The 23,775-nt window shown below is 44.9% G+C and overlaps 1 protein-coding gene across 1 annotated transcript in view; it reads right to left on the bottom strand.

Moving 5' to 3' along the window:
• The window catches only part of RFC5 (replication factor C subunit 5), a 94,075-nt gene extending 73,708 nt beyond the window's left edge, over window positions 1-20,367 (bottom strand). Inside the window, exons 1-2 of the mRNA XM_077462060.1 lie at window positions 20,204-20,367; window positions 76-140 (exon numbers count right to left, since the gene is read on the bottom strand). Of these exons, the coding sequence (XP_077318186.1) occupies window positions 76-140; window positions 20,204-20,253 (115 nt within the window). The 5' untranslated portion in view covers window positions 20,254-20,367. The remainder of the gene's footprint in view (window positions 1-75; window positions 141-20,203) is intronic.
• Window positions 20,368-23,775: the final 3,408 nt, after the last annotated feature.

The raw sequence follows: 23,775 nt of genomic DNA, 5'->3' as shown, positions 1-23,775 counted from the left end.
GAAAAGGTTGAGAAAGGCTGTCCTAGACACTTGATATGTGTAAGGAAATGAGCCCAAATTTCTCTTTCAACTTACTTGTGTTTAAGATATCTTGATGCGAGATCAAATCGTCAAGAGTCTGTGGTCGGTACTTTTCAACCCTGTATAGAAATATAAAGTCAAAACATGCATAAACTGTTCGAATACGCTAAACTTGTGAGGGAACTTTTTCATCAAAATCTGAAGTCCGATACCGATATGTATGTAGGTGTCCTTCCACAGCTAAATAAAATGATTGTAATGGTACTCACCTATCTGATGTGGAACACCAGCACACTGATAAGTTCACACACAAGCTTGCTCCTCTTATATGTAAGCTACCACTGGCTAGGTTGACAGCACTGCATGGTGCAAAAAAAGCCTGGCTCACAGTGCTTCTTCTCCCCCTATATATTTTATAAAAAAACAAGATTTTGTTGCTTTGCCGCCTGAAACTATAACATCCAAGTGAAAGATATAGCACCAACATTTCAGAGAAAAAAATAAAAAATTCATAAACAGAATTAGAGTTGGAAAAAGGATCACCCCCCTCCTAAAAATGACCTGTAAACTAAATCAGGTGTAGCTAATCACCTTCTGAATGGCACAAAAAGCCATTAAACTTTCAACTGTGATCAGCAGTGGGTCATTTTGATTATCTCAGCAAGAAAATAGCTTTCCTGGAGCATGTCAGTCCCTGATAGTGCAAAGATCAACTATGGGTGGCAAGGTACTGTCAAAAGATCTCCAGGATAAAGTTGTGGACAGGCACAAGTTAAGAGAAGGATACAAAAAAATTTCAAAGGCTTTATCGATGCCTAGAAGCACAGTGAAGTCTATTATTAAGAAGTGGAAGGTATTTTGCCCTGCATCAGGGACGTTGTCCAAATTGTATGAAAGAGCCAGGAGGAAACTTGTCAGAGCCTACGAAGAGGCCTACAACTCTGTAGCAGTTGTAGGAATTTATGCAAAGCTGGGTCATTGAGTGCATGTGACAACAATATAGTTACATAATAGACGAGGTTGAAAAAAAAAAAAAAGTACCAGTTACTTACCGGTAACTGTCTTTCTGGGAAATCTTCCAGGACGGCACACCTGAGAGATGAGAGGCTCCTCCCTACAGGAAACACAATCAATCGACAGCTGTTTTAAGTCCCCACCCTTCCCCTTGATCCTCAGTTTGTAGAGAAGTAACTCCTGAACCAGGTTCACAAGGGAAATCATTCCTCATAGGTACTCACCTTCTAGTGTTCTAGAATTTTCCCTCCTCCAACGGGCGGGAAGTAGGCCTGCCGTCCTGGAAGATTTCCCAGAAAGACAGTTACCGGTAAGTAACTGGTACTTTTCTCAAGTCATCTTCCAGGACGGCACACCTGAGAGGATAAACAAGTACCTCAGGCCTACCTTAGGGTGGGGCCACTGCAAAACCCTCTTGGCGAACATTGGCTCTGCAGTGAGCTTTACCTCCACTCCATACGCTCATATGCTTGATGAAGGCATCTTAGCTGGATCATGCGGCTGATCTGCAGGTCTGCTCCACAGATGTTCCTGCCTTTTCCGCTTCAGATGCAGTATCTAGGTGAAATGGGCTCTTAAAAATGGAATCAGAAAACATGTTAAACTTGTAGGTTAGCAATGTTGCCTATCTTACACATCTAACAACCATGGCCTATTATGCCTGTAGGTGCTACTTAGAACCACTAAAAAGATAAATAAGAGACCTGTGTAAGACAAGGACACTACATTAATCAATAAGAGGGCCTGTCTTAACACTATCCTGTTGAGGGAAATAAAACTGCTTCCTTTTTATCTTTATGTCAGCAAAAGACTAAAGGGAAGCCTACTTAAGGGAAATAGATTAACAGAAGCTTGAACCCTGGGTTTAAGGCATGCCCAATCTATGTCCTTACTTACGCCTGAGAGCCTTCTTCAGGAGATTAAAGTCCCTAGCAGGAGTAGACTACCCATATTGCTATGTCTAGTTTTGCTAAAAGGGCAAAATGAAGGCCATGCACCGAGCCGAAACCTATTCGATCGGGTATACATCTTTATACTTCATCCTCAGGCCCTAATACTCCTCTGAACAGAACTCTCCAAGTTCTTACTAAACAGGGCGATTCATTATCCCCTTCCTCCAGTGTCCCATAACCCTACAGGGCTTCAACCCTAGGAAATGGTTCTGGCATCCCTGAATGCAAGTGGTCAAGGTTTTCTGACATGTGGCAGCTGCAGCCCGAACTCCTGGCCCCTCCATGGAAAAGAAGGCTGAAATACAAAAAGGTGATACATGCATTATTAATATCACAAATAAAATGATCATAGATTGTGGGCACGGCACAATAGATTTAGACAGAAAGGACACAAGCATAGACAACAATGTTGTGTGCCTGAGTGCGACTAGCTAAACCAATATATCAAATATGGGAAGAGACCCAAATCTGAACCTCAATGTTGACAAACAGTCCTCATAGTCTGGTTTTCTGATGTGCTGCCAAGACGTAAAAACATTAAGACTCAAGCAAACCCTAAATGCTGCGTATTTCTTTAGTGCAGCTAGCTAGGTCATAACTGATATATAAATACGGAAAGGACAGGAACCCCCTTTACTGTTGTGCTTTACCTATGTACAGCAAAACAAGGCTATAAAGACAGAAAGACCCAAACTTCTATGTTGTGTATTTCTGACAAACCACCACAGTTATAAGATTAATATGAACACCAACTCCCGTGTTGTGCATTTCTGCTATGCCACAGGGAAAAAATATGGAACACAAGACATTCCTTTCTGTCATGCACTTCTGTAGTGTAGTTCAGATAGAATCAACACTGAGAAAGGACACAAGCAACCTGCAGCGTTGTGTTTTTCTGAAACAGAAAGCACCAACAAGCTTCAATCTTGAGTATTTCTGCTGTGCAACAACATAAAAGCAGACACTGAGGAAAAAGACAGACAACCTTTACAGCTGCAATCTTTCTGGTCTGCTGCAAAATAAAACAATAACGTCATGATGAGTATTCCTGCTGTGTAGCAAAACCTCAATCAGAAGGGACAGATAAGTTTAGGGTTCCCACACCCGTGCGACCCAACCTGCGACTTGGGACTGCAAGACGCATGAGAAGTCATATACTATGGCTTCCAATGGGTACCATTTGTGTCTGTGCGACACCAGCAGTCCCTGATTCCTGGATCCACAGACCTCAAGATTACACAGGTCGCAGGGAAAAAAAAAAAAAACAAATAGCAATTTTCAGGTCGAACAAGTAAGGGGTCCCCAATGCTGTGACTCCCTGGAGGATTGCAGCCAACAAACCCCTGCTGTGTATCCCTAAGATGCAGAAAGGTAGATCCATGAGAAACACTGCTCACTGCTGTGCCTGATATACAAACGATAAGGCAGTAAATATAGGACATACAGGACACAAACATTCAATCTTTGTGTATGTCTGATGTGTAGTAATATACCAATACTGAGCAGAGAGGCCACCATCCTCAATGTGTCTCTCAGCTGAGCAGCAAAAACAAAATCAGAAAAAGACAAGCAACCTTCACTGCTGTGTCCTTTCTGATATGCAGCCAATAAGGCAGTATATGCAAGACATAAAGGACAGACAACCTTCAATCTTGTATATGTCTGATGTGCAACAATATAACAATTCTGAATAGAGATAGCACATCCATATTGAAGCGATTTGGCCTTGCGACTCAACATGTCAAATCGCATGGCTAAAATCAGCACAACACCACTTTGTGGTGCTACATGGATTACCAAAGGCAGTATATGTACTACACCTGGCAGGGGTTCAATTTGTATTTCTACTATGTAGCCCAACAAATTCGAACCATCAATTTTCACTGCTGCCTTTCTGATAAGGCAGTAATACAGGACACAAAACCTCACAGACCTTAATGCTGTATAAATCTGATGTGCAACAATAAAACACTATGAATAGAGATAGCACATCCATATTGAAATGATTTGTCATGCGACTCAACATGTCAAATCGCATGTTTAAACTCGGCAGCCATTGCTGTTAATAGCACTGTCTGAATCAGCACAGCGCCACGCAAATCAGGACCATCAGACTTCACTGCTGCCTTTCTGATAAGTAACCAACAAGGCAGTAAAACAGGACACAAAGCCCCACAGACAGACCTCAATCTTGTGTATGTCTGATGTGCAGCAATATAACCATTATGAGCAGAGATGTCACCTGACTCAACGATGTGCATTTCTGCTGTGCAACACAAAACCAGAAAGTACAGATCACCTTCACTGTTGTATTTTTCTGATCTGTAGCCAAACAAAGCAGTACCTTTAGTATATAAAGGACAGAAAACAAGCTTCAGTGCAGTGCATTTCTGATGTACAGCAATATAGTCCTTATTAAGCAGAGATGTCACAAATCTCAATGTGTATTTCTGCTGTGCCACAAAAACATCCCAGCAAGCACAAACCTTCACTACTGAGGTCTACTGGTGTGCAGCCAATGAGGAGTCATGGTCTATCCCTTTATGAAATAACCAACAGGCAATTTATTTCATAGGCATAGCCTGGGCTGTAGATACTAAACCTTCACCACCAGAGAAGGAACAGATCCTAAAATGGTTGGACACCCTACTATTAGTAGTAGTTGTTGTCCTACCTTACCTCCATAGACTGAGCAAACACTAGCCAGCACATATCCAGGTGGTGCTGATTAGCAACTAAAGTCTTAATGAGCCCAGCCCTAGAGACTAATTTAAGACCTCTCTAGAAGAGGTGGTTACCAGTTTAGCCTGGGAGGTAAATAGCTATTTGCAGGCTTCAAACAATCAATTATGTAGCTCTTGCATAGGTTTGCACAGAAAATCCTCAATTAAAAGGATGTAGGGAGCGATCTATGGTGAATCGCCTTTAGATCTGCCACTGAGTGGATTGTAGCCCAAACCAATAAAAAAAGTTTCTTCTTACCTCCTACACTATAATATAAACACAGTGTAAAGGTGGAGTGGGAGGTTGGAGCTTATGAAAGTTAACTATAGCAGGCAACCCCCAAAAGGAGGATCTGTGACAAGGGAACCCCTACTGTGCCACACAGTAGCTTGGTCTCTGCCCATCCTTGAATGTTAGGTCAGCTTTTAAACATCGTGAAGCAACTTCAGATTCCTAGCAGCTGGGCTAATAGGGCCGGTAACCTAGTGCACCTGCTGACCAGGGGAGCTTCTGAATCCACCAACCACTGCCCAATTAATAACCTGTTCAGTGGTATACCTGGCCTGTAAGTAACTTTGTATCTACCAGGTCCCCTCTGTACGCTATATTCATCCCTACTAAATGTACCACAACTGGGCATGTAGGGAGAGGCTGGCAACCTACTGCTGCGATAACCACAGTGTCTCTGCTGTAAGAGGGAGCTGTGGCTGGTGGTTTTAGCAGTGGCGTCTGCGCTATTTGTATCCCAACCCCAGGTTCTGCACTGCACCAGTCAGTATATACACGGGGAAGGGGGAGCAATGGCCTACCTACCTCTTTCTCATCTGAGGTGGTTTAGGCACACTCGTTCCTCTGCACCACCTGTCCACCATACAGCTTCTCTGATGTAAGAGGGGCTGCAGCTGGTGTTTTTAGCAGAAGCTTAAGGGCTATTTGAATCCAGACCCCAGGTGAGATCTCAAATGCCCAGAAACCCTCTGGCTGGAATTGGGGATTTTGCAGCTAATTTCTCACGGCAAAAGGAAAGTAAAGTACTCACCGTTGTCGTCTTCCTCTTTTTGCCACAGCCAGCAGGCTTGCTTTTCCATCCTTATGGTCCACACGCAAGGAGGATAGCCGCCAAAGTGCTTCCCCCCCCCCCCCCCCCAACTGCTGTCCCCATAGGGAGGTGCTAGGTTAGGCTGTGTCCTGCACTGTACCAGTCAGTCTATATACATGGGGGGGGGGGCAATGCCTTCCATTCCTCATTCCCATCTTCATATCTGAGGTGGTTAAGGCAGACATCCACCGTAGTAAACTGGTGCCTCTTAGCTCTAGAGAAAGGAGGATGTGGGCGCCTGCTCCTACTGACTCTCAGCCTTCCCTCCTGGGTAGGAACGCCGCTGCCATTTTCCCGAAGTTTGAAAATGATGCGGGTGCTTGTTGCCACGCCCTCTCCGGCAGCCCACGCGAGCTACCGGGGACCCAGGAGTCGGGGGACAAGCCCCCTGGAAAGAACCGATGGCCAGCACCCCCGTCTGAACAGCCACCTGTACAGGTAAGGAGGGGGAGACAGGATAATGGCCCCTGAAGTTCTGGGTACACCACTGTACCCAGGGTCCTTCAGCTCTCAGGGGGGCTCTTCCAATTTCTGCTGCCCGCCCTGAGGAAAAGATAGGGGAACCCCCCAGGAAGGACAAGAATATCCTACCAGACCCAGAGGCTTCCCAGGCTTGTGGTCCGGCTCCCAGGGGGAGACCATCAGCCCCAGGCTTCGGGTCATTTGGAAAAAAACAAACAGTTTCGCTGTGTAGGGAGAAACACAATCAAAAAACTGAGGATCAAGGGGAAGGGTGGGGACTTAAAACAGCTGTCGATTGATTGTGTTTCCTGTAGGGAGGAGCCTCTCATCTCTCAGGTGTGCCGTCCTGGAAGATGACTTGAGAAAAAAAAAATACACAAGTCCAACCTATATGTGTGATTTTATGTCAGTATTACATTGTATAATCCCTGTATGTTGTGGCAGTTCAGGTGCTTATCTAAGTTTTTTTTCCATTTATCGATGCCCCCGCAGAAAGAGTTCCGCTGAATTGGTTCATTTTTTTTTTAAAGTCGGCAGCTACAAATACTGCAGCTGCCTTAAAATATGGACACTTGCCTGTCCAGGGTGGCCACGATGTCGGCAACTGAAGCCGTTCTGTCCCTCGGCTCTCGGGTGGAGGTGCCGCCATTGCGGTAAGGGAATCAGGAAGAGAAGCCTTGCGGATTCATAGCCTGGTCCCCTACTGCACGTCGCTCTCCGCGATCCCACTGGTCCCCCCTGCTGTCTTCTGGGACCTGTGTCTCTCCCAGAAGACAGCGGGGGAGGCACCAGACATGTCGTAGATATCTGCGGATACTGTGGCTATCTATGCCCAGAAGTGGGAGCAAATACCTGAATTAAACAGGTATCTGCTCCGCCCTCCCCCCGAAAGGTGCCAAATGTGACACCGGAGGGGGATATTCTGAAAAGTGGAAGTTACATTTTTGGGTGGAACTACGCTTTAAGGTTAAACCACTTTTCTTCTAATTTTAATGAATGGCCACGCATCTTATTAAAATCCCTTAGGTGGAAAAGTTTTATCCCTATTGTGGGGTCACGGGTATGGTATTTGTACACTCACTTATCCCCTCTCAAGCGTCTCTTCTCCAGGAGGGAACAAGTTCAGTGCTTGTAACCTCTCCTCATAACCAATGTCCTCTAGTCCCTTTATTAGTTTTATTACCCTTCTCTGGGCTCTCTCTAGTTCAAACATATCCTTTCTGAGGACTGGTATCCAGAACTGGACAGCATATTCCAGGTGCGGCCGGACCAAAGTCTTGTAGAGTCTAAGTAGATTACATTCATATTTTTGCCGCCCAAATGCAATATTTTACATTTTTCCAGATTAAACCTCATTTGCCATGTAGTTGCCCACCCCATTAATTTGTTACGATCTTCTTGCAAGGTTTCCACATCCTGCAGAAAAATTATTGCCCTGCTTAGCTTAGTATCGTCTGCAAATACAGAGATTGAACCGCTTGTTCCATTCTCCAGATCATTTATATATAAAATGAAATAGGATTTGGTCCCAGGACAGAACCCTGGGGGACCCCACTTTCCACCCCTGCTCATTATGAGCACTCCCCATTTATCACTACCCTCTGAACTCACCCTTGTAGCCAGTTTTCAATCCATCTACTCACCCTATGGTCCATGCCAACAGACCTTACTTCATACAGTAAACATTTATGGGGAACTATATCAAATGCTTTTGCATATACACCACGTCTATGAGCCTCCCTTTATCTAGATGGCAGCTCACCTCCTCATAGAAGGTTAATAGATTGGCAAGAACGATTCTTCATTAATCCATGCTGATTACTGATAATGATACTGTTGTCATTGCTAAAATCTTGTATATAGTCCCCTTAGCATTCCCTCCAAGAGCTTAAAAACTATTGACGTTCGGCTAACTGGTCAAATTCCCAGGGATGTATCTTCGTCCTTTTTTAAATATTGGTGCTACATTGGCTTTTTTCCAATCAGCTGGTACCATTCCAGTCAGTAGACTGTTCGTAAAAATTAGGAACAATGGTCTGGCAATTTCTTGAGTTCCTTAAAGTGGTTCTTCACCCTAAAGGGGAAGTTCTGCTAATCTGCTCCCTCCCCCCCTCCGGTGCCACAATCGGCACCTTTCAGGGGGGAGGGGGTGCAGTTACCTGGATAATCCAGGTATCTGCACCCCCTTCCGGGCAGACCGCCGCCCCCCGTTGTGTTCTGGGAAACACAGTTCCCAGGACACAGCGGGGGACCAGAAGAGACGCGCAGAGCGACTCGCGCATGCGCAGTAGGGAACCGGGCAGTGAAGCCGCAATGCTTCACTTCCTGATTCCCTGACAGAGGATGGTGGCGGGGCAGCAGCGAGACGAGCGATCGCTCGTCATCTGCCGCCGACATCGCTGGACCCTGGGACAGGTAAGTGTGATTTCATTAAAAGTCAGCATCTGCAATATTAGTAGCTGCTGGCTTTTAATATTTTTTTTTTTTTGGTGCAGAAACGCTTTAAAAGGTACTCTCGGTTGCAAGCCACCTAGTCCCGGTGACTTAATAATGTTACGTATTTCAAGTCTATTTCTAATTCTGTCTTCTGTTAGACATGAGGGTGCTTCCTGTGACATGTCATGAGGATAAACATTACAGTTTTGGTTACTGAAGTCCCCTGATTACCTCCTGAAGGCTGAGAAGAATAAATTCAATACCTTCACCATCTCTCCAGATTCCCTTCATCATTCTTAATGGGACCAATATGATCTGACAACCCTTTCTTACTATTTACTTGGGATTTTTCTTACTCTCCTCCACTATGTGCATTTCATGTTTTATCTTAGCCACCCTGATTGCACACTTACATTTCTTATTGCACTATTTGTAAAGTTGGAATGCTGATGATGACCCCTCAGCCTGTTTATTTTTTGAAGGCCTTCTCCTTTGCTTTTATATGCATTTTTACGTTGGGGTTAAGCCACCTAGGTCTTTTATTAGCTTTTTTTAAATGTATTTCCTATTGGGATGCACTGGCTAATGCCCTTATTTAATGTTTTTTAAAGCATACCTATTTCTCCTCCGTGTTCTTAAGATTTTATTCCAATTAGTATCTCCTAGCAAGGCTTGTTGTTTAGGGAAGTTGACTCTTTTGAAATCCAGTGTCTTTGTATTCCCCTTATTTTTCCTATTATTGTGATTTATACTGAAACTGTGATCACCGTTTCCTTAATTGCCCCGTATTTCCACTTCCGTGATCAAGTCTGTATTGGTAAATCTAGTAACGCTTTGTTTCTAGTTGGTGCGTTTACCATCTGACCCATGAAATTGTCCTGCAAGACATTTTGGAACCGGTGAGCCTTAGATGAATGCCTGGTTCCTGCCACCCAGTCTATGTCTGGATAATTAAAATACCCCATTATGACACTTGCCATCCTTGCCGCTAATCCAAATTGTGATAGAAGGTCCTCCTCCTCCCTCTGGTTAGGCGGGGGCTCTCTATCCTTGTGATATAGGGAATACCCTTGAATGGTAAATTCTCCTCGTAGAACAGTAGCTCTAGTTCTCCCATCTTGTCCACCAGACTCCTGGCATTGGTGAACATGCCACGAAGTTTAGACCGGTCGCATACAGTCTCCTTATTGGGTGTTCGGAAGTCACAAATTCTCCACAAATTTGGCTTGTATGGGAGGTTTGCAAGAAGAAAAAAAAAAACACTTCCAAAAAGGCCACATGCATACATGACTGAGCTTTGCCAAAATGCACCTTGGAGATTCTGAGGCCACATGGAAAAAGGGTGCTCTGGTCAGAGGAGACTAAAATTGAATTATCTGGCCTCAACACCAAACAATATATCTAGCGGAAATCGAATACAGCTCACCATCTAAATAACACCATTCCTACAGTAAAGCATGGAAGTGGTAATATCGTGTTATGGGGATGTTTCTCTGCAGCAGGGACTTGGGCACTTGGGAAGAAGTTTACCTTCCAGCATTACAATGTCCCAAATCACACAGCAAAAATTACCACACAGTGGCTGAAAGAAAAAAATGAATGTCCTTGCATTACTCAGTCATAGCCCAGACTAAAACCCCATCGCAAATCCGTGGAATGACTTGAAGACTGCAGTCCCCAAATGATCACTATGAAATTTAACTGAACTTGAGCAGTTCTGCAAAGAAGAGTGGGCAAATATTGCAAAGTCTAGATGTTCAAAGTTAGTAGACATAGCCCAATAGACTAAAGGCTCCAATTAAATACTGACTTAAGGGGGTAATCCATTTTCCAATGCAACGATTTTTTTTTCTGACATGCTGGTGTTTGTTATATCTTTCATTTGGAAGTTATAAGTTGCACTGAGTAAATACAGCTGTATAACGCATCCTATGCATTATCACTGACTAACCGACCCCCTAGTCCCCCCCCCCCCCCGCTTTACTCACCTGAGCCTGATCGTCCCCTCGGTGGAGACATGCTGCATCTCTCTGCCCGGGGTTCTCAGCAATGCAGCCACTGGCTCCTGCTGCTGTCAAGCAAATCCAATGATGCGGGGGGGGGGGGGGGGGGGTCCGAGTCCAGCATTCTGTGTCTATGGACGCAAATGCTGGACTCGGTAGCATGCCCGCAAGGTAACCCCCAGGGAGAGCACCACTTCTAGGGTTTATCCGCTGCAGGGAGGAGCCGCGAGTGCCATTGGTGGACCCCAGAAGACAAGAATTGGGGCCACACTGTGCAAAACTAACTGCATGGTGGAGACGAGATGGATATGTTTGTTATTTAATAAAATAAAACAAAAAAACCGACAAAGGTTTATAACCCCTTTAAAGAGCACCTGTCATTTTAGATCCATCATGGCAGTCTGTTAGCGGGCATCCACTCACCTGCTGCTGCCACATGCCTCACCTTGTTGTGTCACTGTCGCATCATCAGCCGTCCCATTATAGTGAATGGGACTGTCAGTGAGTCAACAGCGGGTCAGAGGAGGAGCCGCTGCAGGACAGAGATGACAGTTGCTCTTTGAAAATTATGAATTAATTTGAGTTAATTTAAATAAAGCCTTTTTACTGGTGATTTAAATCAAATCCAGCCTGGGGTCTGGTATGGATTTAGGAGGGGACCCCACGCTGAACACAGGTTAGATCAGTTAACTGTTTAAGGACTAGCCGCCGCAGTTTTACTGCGGCAATGTGGCCCAATCCAGCAAATCACAGTCATCGTATGTCGGCTCGTACCCGGCGACTTGTGGTCGAGCACCCACTGGCCCATGATTGTTTCCCACAGTGACAGAACAGGGATCTGCTTTAGTAAACAAGGCAAATCTGCGTTCTGGCAGGGGAGATCACACAGATCCTGTCTTTATGCTGTGCAGGAAGACGGATCTGTGCATTTCCCCAGTCACACAGTCCCCCATACGGTTAGTAAACACACCCCAGGAACACATTTAACCCCTTGATCGCCCCTGATGTTAACCCCTTCCCTGCTAGTGCCATTAGTACAATAACAGTGCATATTTTAAGCACTGAAACAAAAGATTTGCCCTGGGACTTTGAGTGAGGTGAGCACAGTTTAGCCAACAGACGTAGCAGTAGTAAATACAGTATAAAATGTATTCAAGCATGCATCGATATCACCAACAAATGGCAATTCATAAGGGATGCATGTAAATGAAATGATAGTACAGATACGTAATAGCAATCATATAGCAAACAGGCATCTAGTATACCCAACGCGTTCTGGAAGACCCAGCTCGCTTTTCAGGGTTGGATGCATGTAAAATGTACCTAGGATGAAAAAAAAAAAATAGATTGGGTATATAGTGTGGTATTGATAATATAGGCACAGGGTAGGATGGGTCTTAGTATAAGAAACCCCATACTCACCACTAAACATGGCCAAAAAAAACGGGTGTGTGGCTCCCAGATGGCAGCAGCAGGTGTCTCGACAGGGAGCTAGGGAGGCGGAGCCATACAAGACCCCACCAAGGGCCAAGTGGGGGAAAAGCATGGCACAGATAGAAATTTTGTATTCCTAGGGGTCTCACTGTGTCCATGGAAGGTATTGGCTGTAAACATGCATATGTATGTCAGAGAATCTAAAGTAACAGAGTAAAGTCAGTATATAGTAACATATGGATCTATGTATGAATAAAAGGCCTGAGCCAAGGATGGCGAGGACGTGGAGACTGTAGGGAAAAGTGGTGAGAAGCCACCAAAGCTAACAAGAGTGACAATGCAGAAATGTCAGAAGAGCAAAGGAAGAAAATAACATAGAAAACGAAATGGAGGTGCAAGTATATAATGAAACCTGTAATGTCAAAAACAGACTTAAAGTGGGTGCTCAGAGTGGCCCATGTGAAAATATGTGAGTAAACCCAAGTGAATGTGTATACGTATGGGTGGTAAGTCACAGCAGAGGACTTCCACAGGGGTGTGTGTATACACAGTGAGAAGGACAAAGTAATCCACACCATGCTGAACCTCAGATAAATACCCCCTGAAGAGCTCAAGAGGCTCCGCCCCCAACGCCATATGTGGATGACTATATAAAAAAATAAAATCAATAGATGGTGTTGCTCTCCAACATAAAGTACTAAAACAAAGTGACAATATGTATCAATTTAAGTAGTAAACATAACACGTACATATATTTTGTCTAATGCATTGATCCGCAAAGAATCAATATAATGGTGATCAATAAAGTGCAATAGATGCAAGTAAAGTGACTGTAGTGCAGCGATGGCGAACCTTGGCACCCCAGATGTTTTGGAACTACATTTCCCATGATGCTCAACTACATTGCACAGTGCATGAGCATCATGGGAAATGTAGTTCCAAAACATCTGGGGTGCCAAGGTTCATTACCGCTGCTGTAGTGTATCAATACTAAAAAGTTCACCATGCATAAGAAAAAAAAAAAAAAACACATAAAAATTTCAACAGTGGTCCAATCTATAAGAAAGTGCAAATGGTGCAGATGAATCACAATCTGGAATAGAGGTCAACCGATATATCGGCTGATATTTGGCGTTTTAATTAATCGGCACTCGACTTGCAAAAGACTGCTGTAATAGAAGTCAATGCAAGTTGCCTGAACTTAAAGCGGAGCTCCACCCTAAAGTGGAACTTCCACTCATTGGAACCTCCCCCCATCCGGTGCCACAATTGGCAGCTTTCAGGGGGGAGGGGGGTGCAGATACCTGTATAGTACAGGTATTTGCACCCGCTTCCGGCATAGATATCTGCAGAATCTGCGGGTACTTAAGCCACTTCTTGCGGGTCCCCCGCTGTCTGCTGGGAAACACACGGATCCCAGAGACAGCGGGGACCATCCTTAATGTGCATCGCGACTCATGCATGCACAGTAGGGAACCGGGAAGTGAAGCCGCAAGGCTTCACTTCCCGATAACCATACCGAAGATGGCGGCGGCTGCACCCGAGACCCGATCAAGAGATCGGCTTCGGGCGCCAACATCGCGGGCGCGCTGGGCGGGTAAGTGTCCTTATTTTAAAAGTCAGCAGCTGCAGTATTTGTAGCTGCTGACTTTTAAAAACAAAAAACGGCGTAACTCCCGCTTTAATCAGTGGAGACTTTCCTCCTCTCTGGGCAGTCTGCCAAGAAAAGATCAGAGAGATACATTGTTTCTTCTTCAAGGGAATGAACACTTGTGTAGAATTCTCAGTTTAACCATTTAAAAACTAAGAGTCCATTCACACAGGAGCAACTTTGGATCCGACTTGAAGTCGTCCCAAGTTGCCTCAAGTCGCGCAACATGATAAAATCAATGTAATTGAATGAGAGCCGCCTGTACACTACTGAAGTCGCTCCGACTTCAGAAAAGGTTCCTGTACTACTTCAATCTGACTTCTAGGCAACTTGTACCCATTGATTTCAGTGGAAGTTGCCTCCAAGTCTGATCCACTGTCTTAACTGAAGCAACTTTCCAGGAAGTAAAAATAGTTTTCTAGGCAAACCCCTCCCTCCCACAGAGCTGATTATTATGTGATTGGCCACTGGCAAAGTCTCTTGTCCTGGAGGCAACTTCAAGTTGCCTTGTAAGTTGCCCCAAGTCGCGCTGTGATTCCTACTCAAGTCGTGTCCAAGTTGCCTCCCAAAAAAAAAAAAAAAGTCTCGCTGGAAGTCGTGTTGCCCCTGTGTGAATGGAGTTACTCTTTTCTGACACTTGGTGCTTACAAGTAAAAATCCTGTATTTTCTGCTAGAAAATCACTTAGAACCCCCAAAAATGATATAATTTTTTATCAGAGACCCTAGGGAATAAAATAGCAGTTGTTGCAATATTTTACGTCACACGGTATTTGCGCAGCGGTCTTTCAAACGATTTTTTTTTGGAAAAAGAATAAAAATTAAAACTGTAAAATTAGCCCATTTGTTTTCATCCAAAAGTTTTGAGTACCTGTTTTTTGTGTATTTAATATATAGGTTTTTTTTTTTTATCTAAATTATACATACAATGAACTGATTGGAGGTTTGTTTTGTTTAACCACTTGCTTACTGGGCACTTAAACCCCCCTCAGTCCCAGACCAATTTTCAGCTTTCAGCGCTGATGCACTTTGAATGACAATTGCGCGGGCATACAACACTGTACCCAAATGAAATTTCTATCATTTTTTTCCCACAAATAGAGCTTTCTTTTGGTGGTATTTAGTTACAGCTCGGAGTTTTATTTTTTGCTAAACAAACAAAAAAAGATGCAAAAAAAAAAAAAAAAATCATGTTTTAATAGTTTGTTATAAAATTTTGCAAACGGGTCATTTTTCTCCTTCATTGAAGTGCGCTGATAAGGCGGCACTGATAGGCTGCATTGGTGGGCACTGATGGGCTGCATTGGTGGGCACTGATAGGCTGCACTGGTGGGCACTGATAGGCTGCACTGGTGGGCACTGATAGGCATAGTTAAGGCGGCACTAATAGGCACAGATAAGGCGGCACCGATGGGCACAGATAAGGCGGCACTGATGGGCAAAGATGGGCACAGATAAGATGGCACGGATGGGTGGCACGGATAAGTGGCACGGATGGGTGGCACGGATGGGCACTGATAGGTACCACAGATAGATGGGACTGATGGGCACTGATAGGTGGCACTGATAGGTGGCTCTGATAGGTGGCACTGCTGGGCACTGATGGGCGGCACTGCTGGGCGGCACTGCTGGGCACTGATGGGCGGCACTGGGGTGCAGCACCTTTGAGGCAGATTGGGTGGCACTGTGGGTGGCACTGTGGGGTGGCACTGTGGGGTGGCACTGTGGGCATTATGGGCACAGACGGGGGGCACTTACTTTTAATTTGTTATTTTTCAGGATGGCACTGCGGGAGGCAGGTGGGCACTGGCAGGTGGCATGTGGTGCCTTTCATTGCTGGCCGTGATCGGGACTGATGTCCCGATCACGGCCGCCGGTGATCGGCTTTTTTTTTTTTCTCCTCGCGCTGTCAGCGCGAGGAGGAATAATAGCCGATTACCGGCTCCGTTCTATCACATGATCAGCTGTCATTGGCTGACAGCTGATCACGTGATAAGGGGTCGGGATCGACCCCTTACACGGATCGGTGATCAGGCGAGTCTCACGGACTCGCCGATCACAGGGCGCGCAGGCCGCTCGTAACCAGGACGACGTCAATAGACGTAGTCCTGGAAATCTAGGTCCGCGCTAATGCCGTCATTCGGCAATAGCGCGGTACCCAAGTGGTTAATAAACGTTTAAATGTAAGAAATTTTCTGTATCACTTATTACTGAAGGCTGGTTTCACACTAGAGCGGGCAAGCGTTGACAGCAAAACGCTGCTAGTTTTAGCGGCGATTTACAGTCATTTTAGTGGCGCTATGCGGCTGCTATCGGGGCACTTATAACCCAGCTAGTGGTCAAGGAAGGGGTTAAATGCGCCCGTGAAGCACCGCTGCCAAATCACATTGCAGGCGCTTCGGCAGCGAGGCCCATTTATTACAATGGGCAGGAGTGGTGTACACCGCTCCAAAGATGCTGCTTGCAGGACTTTTTTTTTTTGAATGTCCCGCCAGCGCATCGCCTCAGTGTGAAAGCACTCGGGCTCTAATACACTGACTGCTGCAGGGGAGCTACCTTACAGGCACGATTTTGTCAGCTCCCTCAGCGTGGATCGGGCCAGACGTCAGGGCCTCGTTCTAAGGTAAGTATTTCATAATGAGCTAGTATGCAGTGCATACTAGCTCATTATGCCTTTTCCTTTGCAGGTGAGGCAATCCGTTTCTCCTGAAGGGTTCCAGTGTATGCGGAGCATAAATGATGATTCCTCTATTGGACATACGGACACCGGAAGTGACGTGCTGGCCGCGAGCTTGCCGCTCGTTGGATACACCGTACATATTAAAATGTGAGTACCTAACTTTCTGATTTATGTGCAAAAAAATGCCCATTGTTTATACATACTACACTATAGAGCAGTGATGGCGAACCTTGGCACCCCAGATGTTTTGGAACTACATTTCCCATGATGCTCCACTACAATGCAAGGTACCAGAGCATCATGGGAAATGTAGTTCCAAAACATCTGGAGTGCCAAGGTTCGCCATCACTGCTATAGAGGCTCCCTGTTTCTTCTGAATTCCTCTATATGCTTGGCTATTTATCTAATCCTGGAGAAAGGCATCTAGAGGAATCATCTTCTAGGCACTGCATACACTGGAAGCCTTCAGGAGGAACGGATTGGGGACCACCACCCCCCCCCCCCCAGTGATCATCCATCCCCCGTTTTTCTGAATGCTTCTTACCTTACAGCAGTAAGGAAGGAAGTTAGTACAACTACGGGTGTCATTTGCACCAAAGATTCACAGCGCCACTTGTTGATGCCAGTTAGCACCTTCTCGTGGTTGGAAGATATCACTTCCAGATTGTGATTCATCTGCACCATTTGAACTTTCATATATATGGACCACCGTTGAATTTTTATATATTTTTTTTCTTATTGATGTATTTTGAACTTTTTAGTATTTATAATCTACAGTTACTTTACCTGCATCTATTGCACTCTACCGATCACCATTATATTGATTCTTTGCGGATCAATGCATTGGACAATTTATACATACGTGTAGATTTACTACTTGGATTGATATATATTTGTCACTTTGTTTTAGTACTTTATGTTGGAGAGCAACACCATCTATTGATTTTTTTATATACCTCGTGGGTAGTGTTTAACTCTCATGGTGTCTGCTGCACCATAGGAACTTTTATATTAAATTCCATATTAGCGCAGGAATACCCACTGTACCATGTGTGGATGACTGACACATGAGCGCAGGAGGCGCCCACTGTCATCAGGGGGTGCGCATGTGCAGACACTCCCCTAGGTCATTCAGGTGGCACAATACAACCAGCTACACTGACACCACAAGATTGCGGACGTCACGTGGCTGGTGGAATACATGGTGCCGATGTGTAGGTGGCCCCAGACGCTCAAGAAGCAGGCGGGGACAGCGGAAGACAAGAAACCTCCCTTGATACACATCGCAGCTCCCAAAGCAAAACAAACACCACTGCCATCCACAAGGAATAGCACACCAAAGACTAGGGTATATGGTTATAATGAGATGAAAATTATATGTTGGAAATTAAACGGCTAATGCACAATAAAATGCATGCATGTATGTATATAATGGCGAGGGTGACCACAGACCAGTTTTAGGCTAAATGGGTGTCTTCCACCCGGGTTCAAAGAAAATAGAAAGGTCTGTGTTGTCAGTGACACACCTCTATCCCTGAAATATAAAAAAAAAGATTCGCCATGAGACTGAGTGAGGTGAGCAGTTTAGCCAAAAGTCCCACGGCAAATCTTTTGTTGTATATTTCAGGGATGGAGGTGTGTCACTGGTAACATCAGACCTTTTTTTTTTTTATAATGTCGTCACTGGTTTCCAAAAAAGTGTCAAAAACGTCAGTTAGGTGTCCGATCTGTCCACCGCAATGTCGCAGTCACGCAAAAAAAGAAAAGAAAAAAAGTCGTCATTACTAGTAAAAAATAAATATTTATAATAATAAAAAATCCATAATGCTATCCCCCATTTTGTAGATGCTATAACTTTTGCACAAACCAATCAATATTTGCTTATTGCGATTTTTTTTTTTTACCAAAATATGTAGAATACATATTGGCCTAAACTGATAAAGACAGTTTCTGTTTACTTTTTTTGGAATATTTATTAAAGCAAAAAAAAAATAAAAATGTTTTTCTTTTTCAAAATGTTCACTTTCTTTTTCGTTTATAGCACACAAAATAAAAACCGCAGGGGTGATCAAATACCACCAAAAGAAAGCTCTATTTGTGGGGAAAAAGGGACATCAATATTGTTTGGGTACAACGTTGCGTGACTGTGCAATTGTCAGTTAATGCGACGCAGGGCTGTATCAATCTCAAAAAGTGGCCTGGTCATTAAGAGGGGGAAAAAAAAAAATCATCCTGTCCTTAACCAATTGCCGCCCGCCACATAGCAGGACAGGGGCAAAGTGGTTGTGATATCCTGACCGGATCTCATAATTATTATACACGATTTATATAGCGCCAACAGTTTACGCAGCGCTTTACAATGTATGGGGGGGGCGGACAACACAATTACAGTACAGTTCAATACAAAAAGGTACAAGAGGGCCCTGCTCGTAGAGCTTACATTCTAAAGGGAGGGGGTGATGGTACAAAAGGTAATGTCATATGAGGTGATCAGGATAACACAGCCGGCATGCAGAGATCGGAGGTGCTGTGTGTAAGTCTGACACACCGCAACTCTGATCGTGGTACAGAGGCTTCTTACCAAGTGATCAATCACAGCTGATCATCGCATGATAAACCGCATTCCCCGGTTCACGTCGACAAGGAGAGACAATCAGTGGCTCTCCCCGTCGGGTGGGGGTATCAGCACAGCCCCCATCAAAAGGTGCCCATCAGCTGCCAATCAGTTCCCAGCACCTGCCAGCTTGTCCCCATAATAAAGATCTATCAGTGCCCACAGCAGTGCCACTCAATAATGCCTGTCAGTAGCTCCTCATCAGTGCTGCCTATTCAGTGCCACCTATCAGATTTTTAATTGTTGGTCTTTTTTCATTTATAGTGCAAAAATCTAAAACCACAGAGGTGATTAAATACAACCAAAAGAAAGCTCTATTTGTGGGAAGTAAATTATAAAATGGGTACAGTGTTCATAACCGCACAATTGTCATTCAAAGTGCAAAAGCACTGAAAGCTAAAATTTGTCCTGGGCAGGAAGGGGGGAAACCGCCTGGTATGGTATACCCCAATTCAAAAGTAGTAGTTATAGGTTTACCTATAGGTACTGTAAATATCTCCTAAACGTGCACCGTTTAGGAGATATTTACCTTGTAGTGCGCCGATGCGCTGTGAAGAAACCGCGCTCCAAGCTGTTTCTCCACTAGCGAGTGCTGTGACAGACGGCTTTCGTGCGCATGTGCGAGAGTGATGTTACGCGGCTCCAGCCAGTCACAGAGCCGGAATCCTCGGCCCCAGAAGGAAGAGAGGCGAAGATGGATGCGCCCTCCAGCGGGAACAGCGTGGGCTTCTATTGAAGGTGGCACATAATGAGCTGGTATGTGATGCATACTAACCAATTACACTTTTACTTTGCAGGGGGAAAAAAAACACTGATCCGACTTGAATGCAACTTCCATTAAAACCGATGGGCTAAAATCGGACTCAAGTCGGACCAAAGTAACGCAGGAACCTATTCACAAGTCGGACCAGTTAAGACAGCTCTCACAGGGAAGCATTGCTTTTTACATGTCATGTGCTCTCAGTCTTTATTGCTGGGGGCAGCAGGATTCCACCTGCAGTCATCACTCCATCAGCCTGTCACCTATTATAACTGACAAGGCAGTCTGTATTCTTGGCCACTCCAAGATTACAGCGCGCACACACACACACCGTTGTTCCATGCATTCCCCTACCATGGCAGGTTCCTGCTCTGTGCTGGCTGAGACTTGGCTTCCGGCACCATGATAATGGATCACACTAATACACACAAACTGCGCTCCTCCGCTATACAGCACACTGTCATATCCCAGGTTCCAGCGCGCTTGGTCAGGAGGCGGGGCTTCAGTTTCGCGCCTTGCCGGGGAACTCTACGCTTCTCGCGAGATCACCGTCCCCTCAGCGAGGTAACTTCCGCCTTCCTCAGGCAATTTGTGACTTCCGTCTGGTACTGCGCTCTAGTCTGTGTTACCGTTATGTCAGTCATTTCATGCTGAGGAGCTATGTGTTCTATTTCCCAGGCAAACTGCTGGTTTATTTAAACTCTCCCCCCACTAAACTAGCTAACCCGTTTTCTTTATTGTTGTGCGAGATGTCGCCAGCTCCCTATCATTCCTCGCTTCTCATAACCCACCCATGGAGGACCTTTTCTGGAATCAAATCCCTCCTCAGCCTTCTATTATTTCTCTAGTTTGATGTATGGAGCGCTATATAAATCCATTCGACTTCTGCTCTGCACCATTTTTTTTTTTTTTTAAGCAACTTAAATTCGGTGTTTTTGGCTTTAACCACTTCAGCCCCGGAAGGATTGTCCCCCTTAACCACTTCAGCCCCGGAAGGATTGTCCCCCTTAACCACTTCAGCCCCGGAAGGATTGTCCCCCTTAACCACTTCAGCGCATTTTGAGATTTGGCACTGCGTCGCTTTAACTGACAATTACACGGTTGTGCGACATTGCACCCGAATAGGGATGAGCTCTGGCGTGTTTGCACAGCCCATGTGCAGAGGCTGCCAGGAAGTTGGCTCTGCGCTAATCACAGGCAGTGAGACATTTCCCGATCTCTACAGCCACGCATCGGCAATGTCTCACTTCCTGTGATTAGCGTAGCGCCGACTTACTGTCGGGTTCTGCACATGGGCTGTGTGAAGACGCCAGACCTTATCCCTACACCCAAACAAAATTGACGTCCTTTTTTTTCCCCACAAATAAAACTTTCTTTTGGTGGTATTTGATAGCCTCCGCGTTTTTTATTTTTTGCGCTATAAACAAAAAAAAGCGACAATTTTGAAAAAAAACAATTTTTTTAACTTTTTGCTATAATAAATATCCCCTAAAATATATAAAAAAAATTTCCTCAGTTTAGGTCAAAATGTATTCGTCTACATATTTTTGGTAAAAAAATTGCAATAAGCGTATATTGATTGGATTGCGCAAAAGTTATAGCATCTACAAAATAGGGGATAGTTTTATGGCATTTTTATTAGTAATTATTTTTTTTACTAGTAATGGTGGCGATCTGTGATTTTTATCGGGACTACGACATTACGGCAGACACGTCGGACAATTTTGACACATTTTTGGGACCATTGTCATTTTTACAGGGATAAATGCTATAAAAATGCTTTCATTTCAAAGGGTTAATGTGTTCCCTAGTGTTCTAACTGAAGAGGGGAGGGGACTGTGTAAGGGCAGATTTAGATCGTTGTTCATACTCTGTATGAACAGACAATCTGTCTCTTCTCCCCTCAGAGAACTGGAAACTGTGTGTTAACACGCACAGATGCTGGTTCTCCATGTGCCCCAATCAATGGCGGGAGCCTGGTGGTGATCGTGACCACCGGGCACTCGCATTGGCTCATTGGGCTAGCAGAGGGGGCGCACGCCCCTCGTGGCCACAGGGTGAAGCAATGTTACATAATGTCGTTTCGCCCATCTGAGGCATTCTGCCACAGTACAACTGCGGTGGCTGGTTGCCAAGTGGTCAATGACCAGACCATTATATGCGATACAGCACTGCGTTTCTTTAACTGACAATTGCACGGTCGTGAGATGTATCCAAACAAAATGTATGTATTTTTTTCCCCACAAGTAGAGCTTTCTTTTGTTTGTATTTGATCACCTCTGTGGCTTTATAAATATATATTTTTTTACTTTTTGCTATAAAAAATGTCTTCATCAGTTTAAGCCGATATGTATTTTTCTACATATTTTTGGTAAAAAAAATCACAAGTATATATTTTTGGTTTGCGCAAAAGTTATAGCATCTACAAAATAGGGGATAGTTTTATGGCATTTTTATTATTATTATTTTTTTTTTTTTACTAGTAATGGCGGCGTGCTGTGATTCTGTGATTTTTTATCACGACTGCAACATTATGGCGGACATGTCGGACAATTGTGACACATTTTTGGGATCATTGGCATTTTTACAGCAATCAGTGTTATAAAAATGCATTGATTATTGTAAAAAATGTCACTGGCAGTGAAGGGGTTAACACTAGGGGGTGATCAAGGGGTTAGTGTGTTCTAATTGAAGAGGGGAGGGGACTGTGTAAGGAAAGATATAGATTGTTGCTCATACTCTGTATGAACAGACGGATCTGTCTCTTCTCCCCTCAGAGAACTGGAAACTGTGTTAACACACACAGATGCCAATTCTCTGTGTGCCCCGAGCGATCGCAGGAGCCCGGCGGTAATCGTGACTGCCGGGCACTGACATCGGCTCCGTGGGTGAGTAGTCGCCACAGGGCGAAGCGACGTTACATAATGTAATTTCGCCCAGCCAAGGCATTCTGCCGCAGCACAACTGCAGCGGCTGGTCGGCAAGTGGTCAATGACCAGACTAATTTATGCGATACGGCACTGCGTTACTTTAACTGACAATTGCACTCGTGAGATGTTGTACCCAAACAAAATTTATGTCCTTTTTTACCACAAGTAGAGATTTCTTTTGTTCATATTTGATCACCTCTGCGGCTTTTATTTTTTGTGCTATAAACAAAAAAAGCCGACAATTTTGAAAAAAAAACTATATTTTCTCAAGTCATCTTCCAGGACGGCACACCTGAGAGATGAGAGGCTCCTCCCTACAGGAAACACAATCAATCGACAGCTGTTTTAAGTCCCCACCCTTCCCCTTGATCCTCAGTTTTTGATTGTGTTTCTCCCTACACAGCGAAACTTTGTTTTTTTACAAATGACCCGAAGCCTGGGGCTGGTGGTCTCTCCCTGGGAGCCGGACCACAAGCTTGAGAATCCTCTGGGTCTGGTAGGATATTCTTGTCTTTCCTGGGGGGTTCCCCTATCTTTTCCTCAGGGGGGGTAGCAGAAATTGGAAGAGCCCCCCTGAGAGCTGAAGGACCCTGGGTACAGTGGTGTACCCAGAACTTCAGGGGCCATTATCCTGTCTCCCCTCCTTACCTGTACAGGTGGCTGTTCAGACGGGGGTGCTGGCCATCGGTTCTTTCCAGGGGGATCATGTCCCCGACTCCTGGGTCCCCGGTAGCTCACGTGGGCTGCCAGAGAGGGCGTGGTAACAAGCACCCGCATCATTTTCAAACTTCGGGAAAATGGCGGCGGCGTTCTTACCCAGGAGGGAAGGCTGAGAGTCAGTAGGAGCAGGCGCCCACATCCTCCTTCCTCTAGAGCGAGGAGGCACCAGTTTATTACGGTGGATGTCTGCCTTAACCACCTCAGATGGGAAGATGGGAATGAGGCATGGAAGGCATTGCCCCCCCCCCCCCATGTATATAGACTGACTGGTACAGT

This window comes from Lithobates pipiens, unplaced genomic scaffold, assembly GCF_037356315.1.
Source record: "Lithobates pipiens isolate NorthernLeopardFrog02 unplaced genomic scaffold, aLitPip1_a1.2 Scaffold_3, whole genome shotgun sequence".
In the NCBI taxonomy this organism is placed as follows: Eukaryota; Metazoa; Chordata; class Amphibia; order Anura; family Ranidae; genus Lithobates; species Lithobates pipiens.
This window is presented reverse-complemented; position numbering and strand designations above follow the sequence as displayed.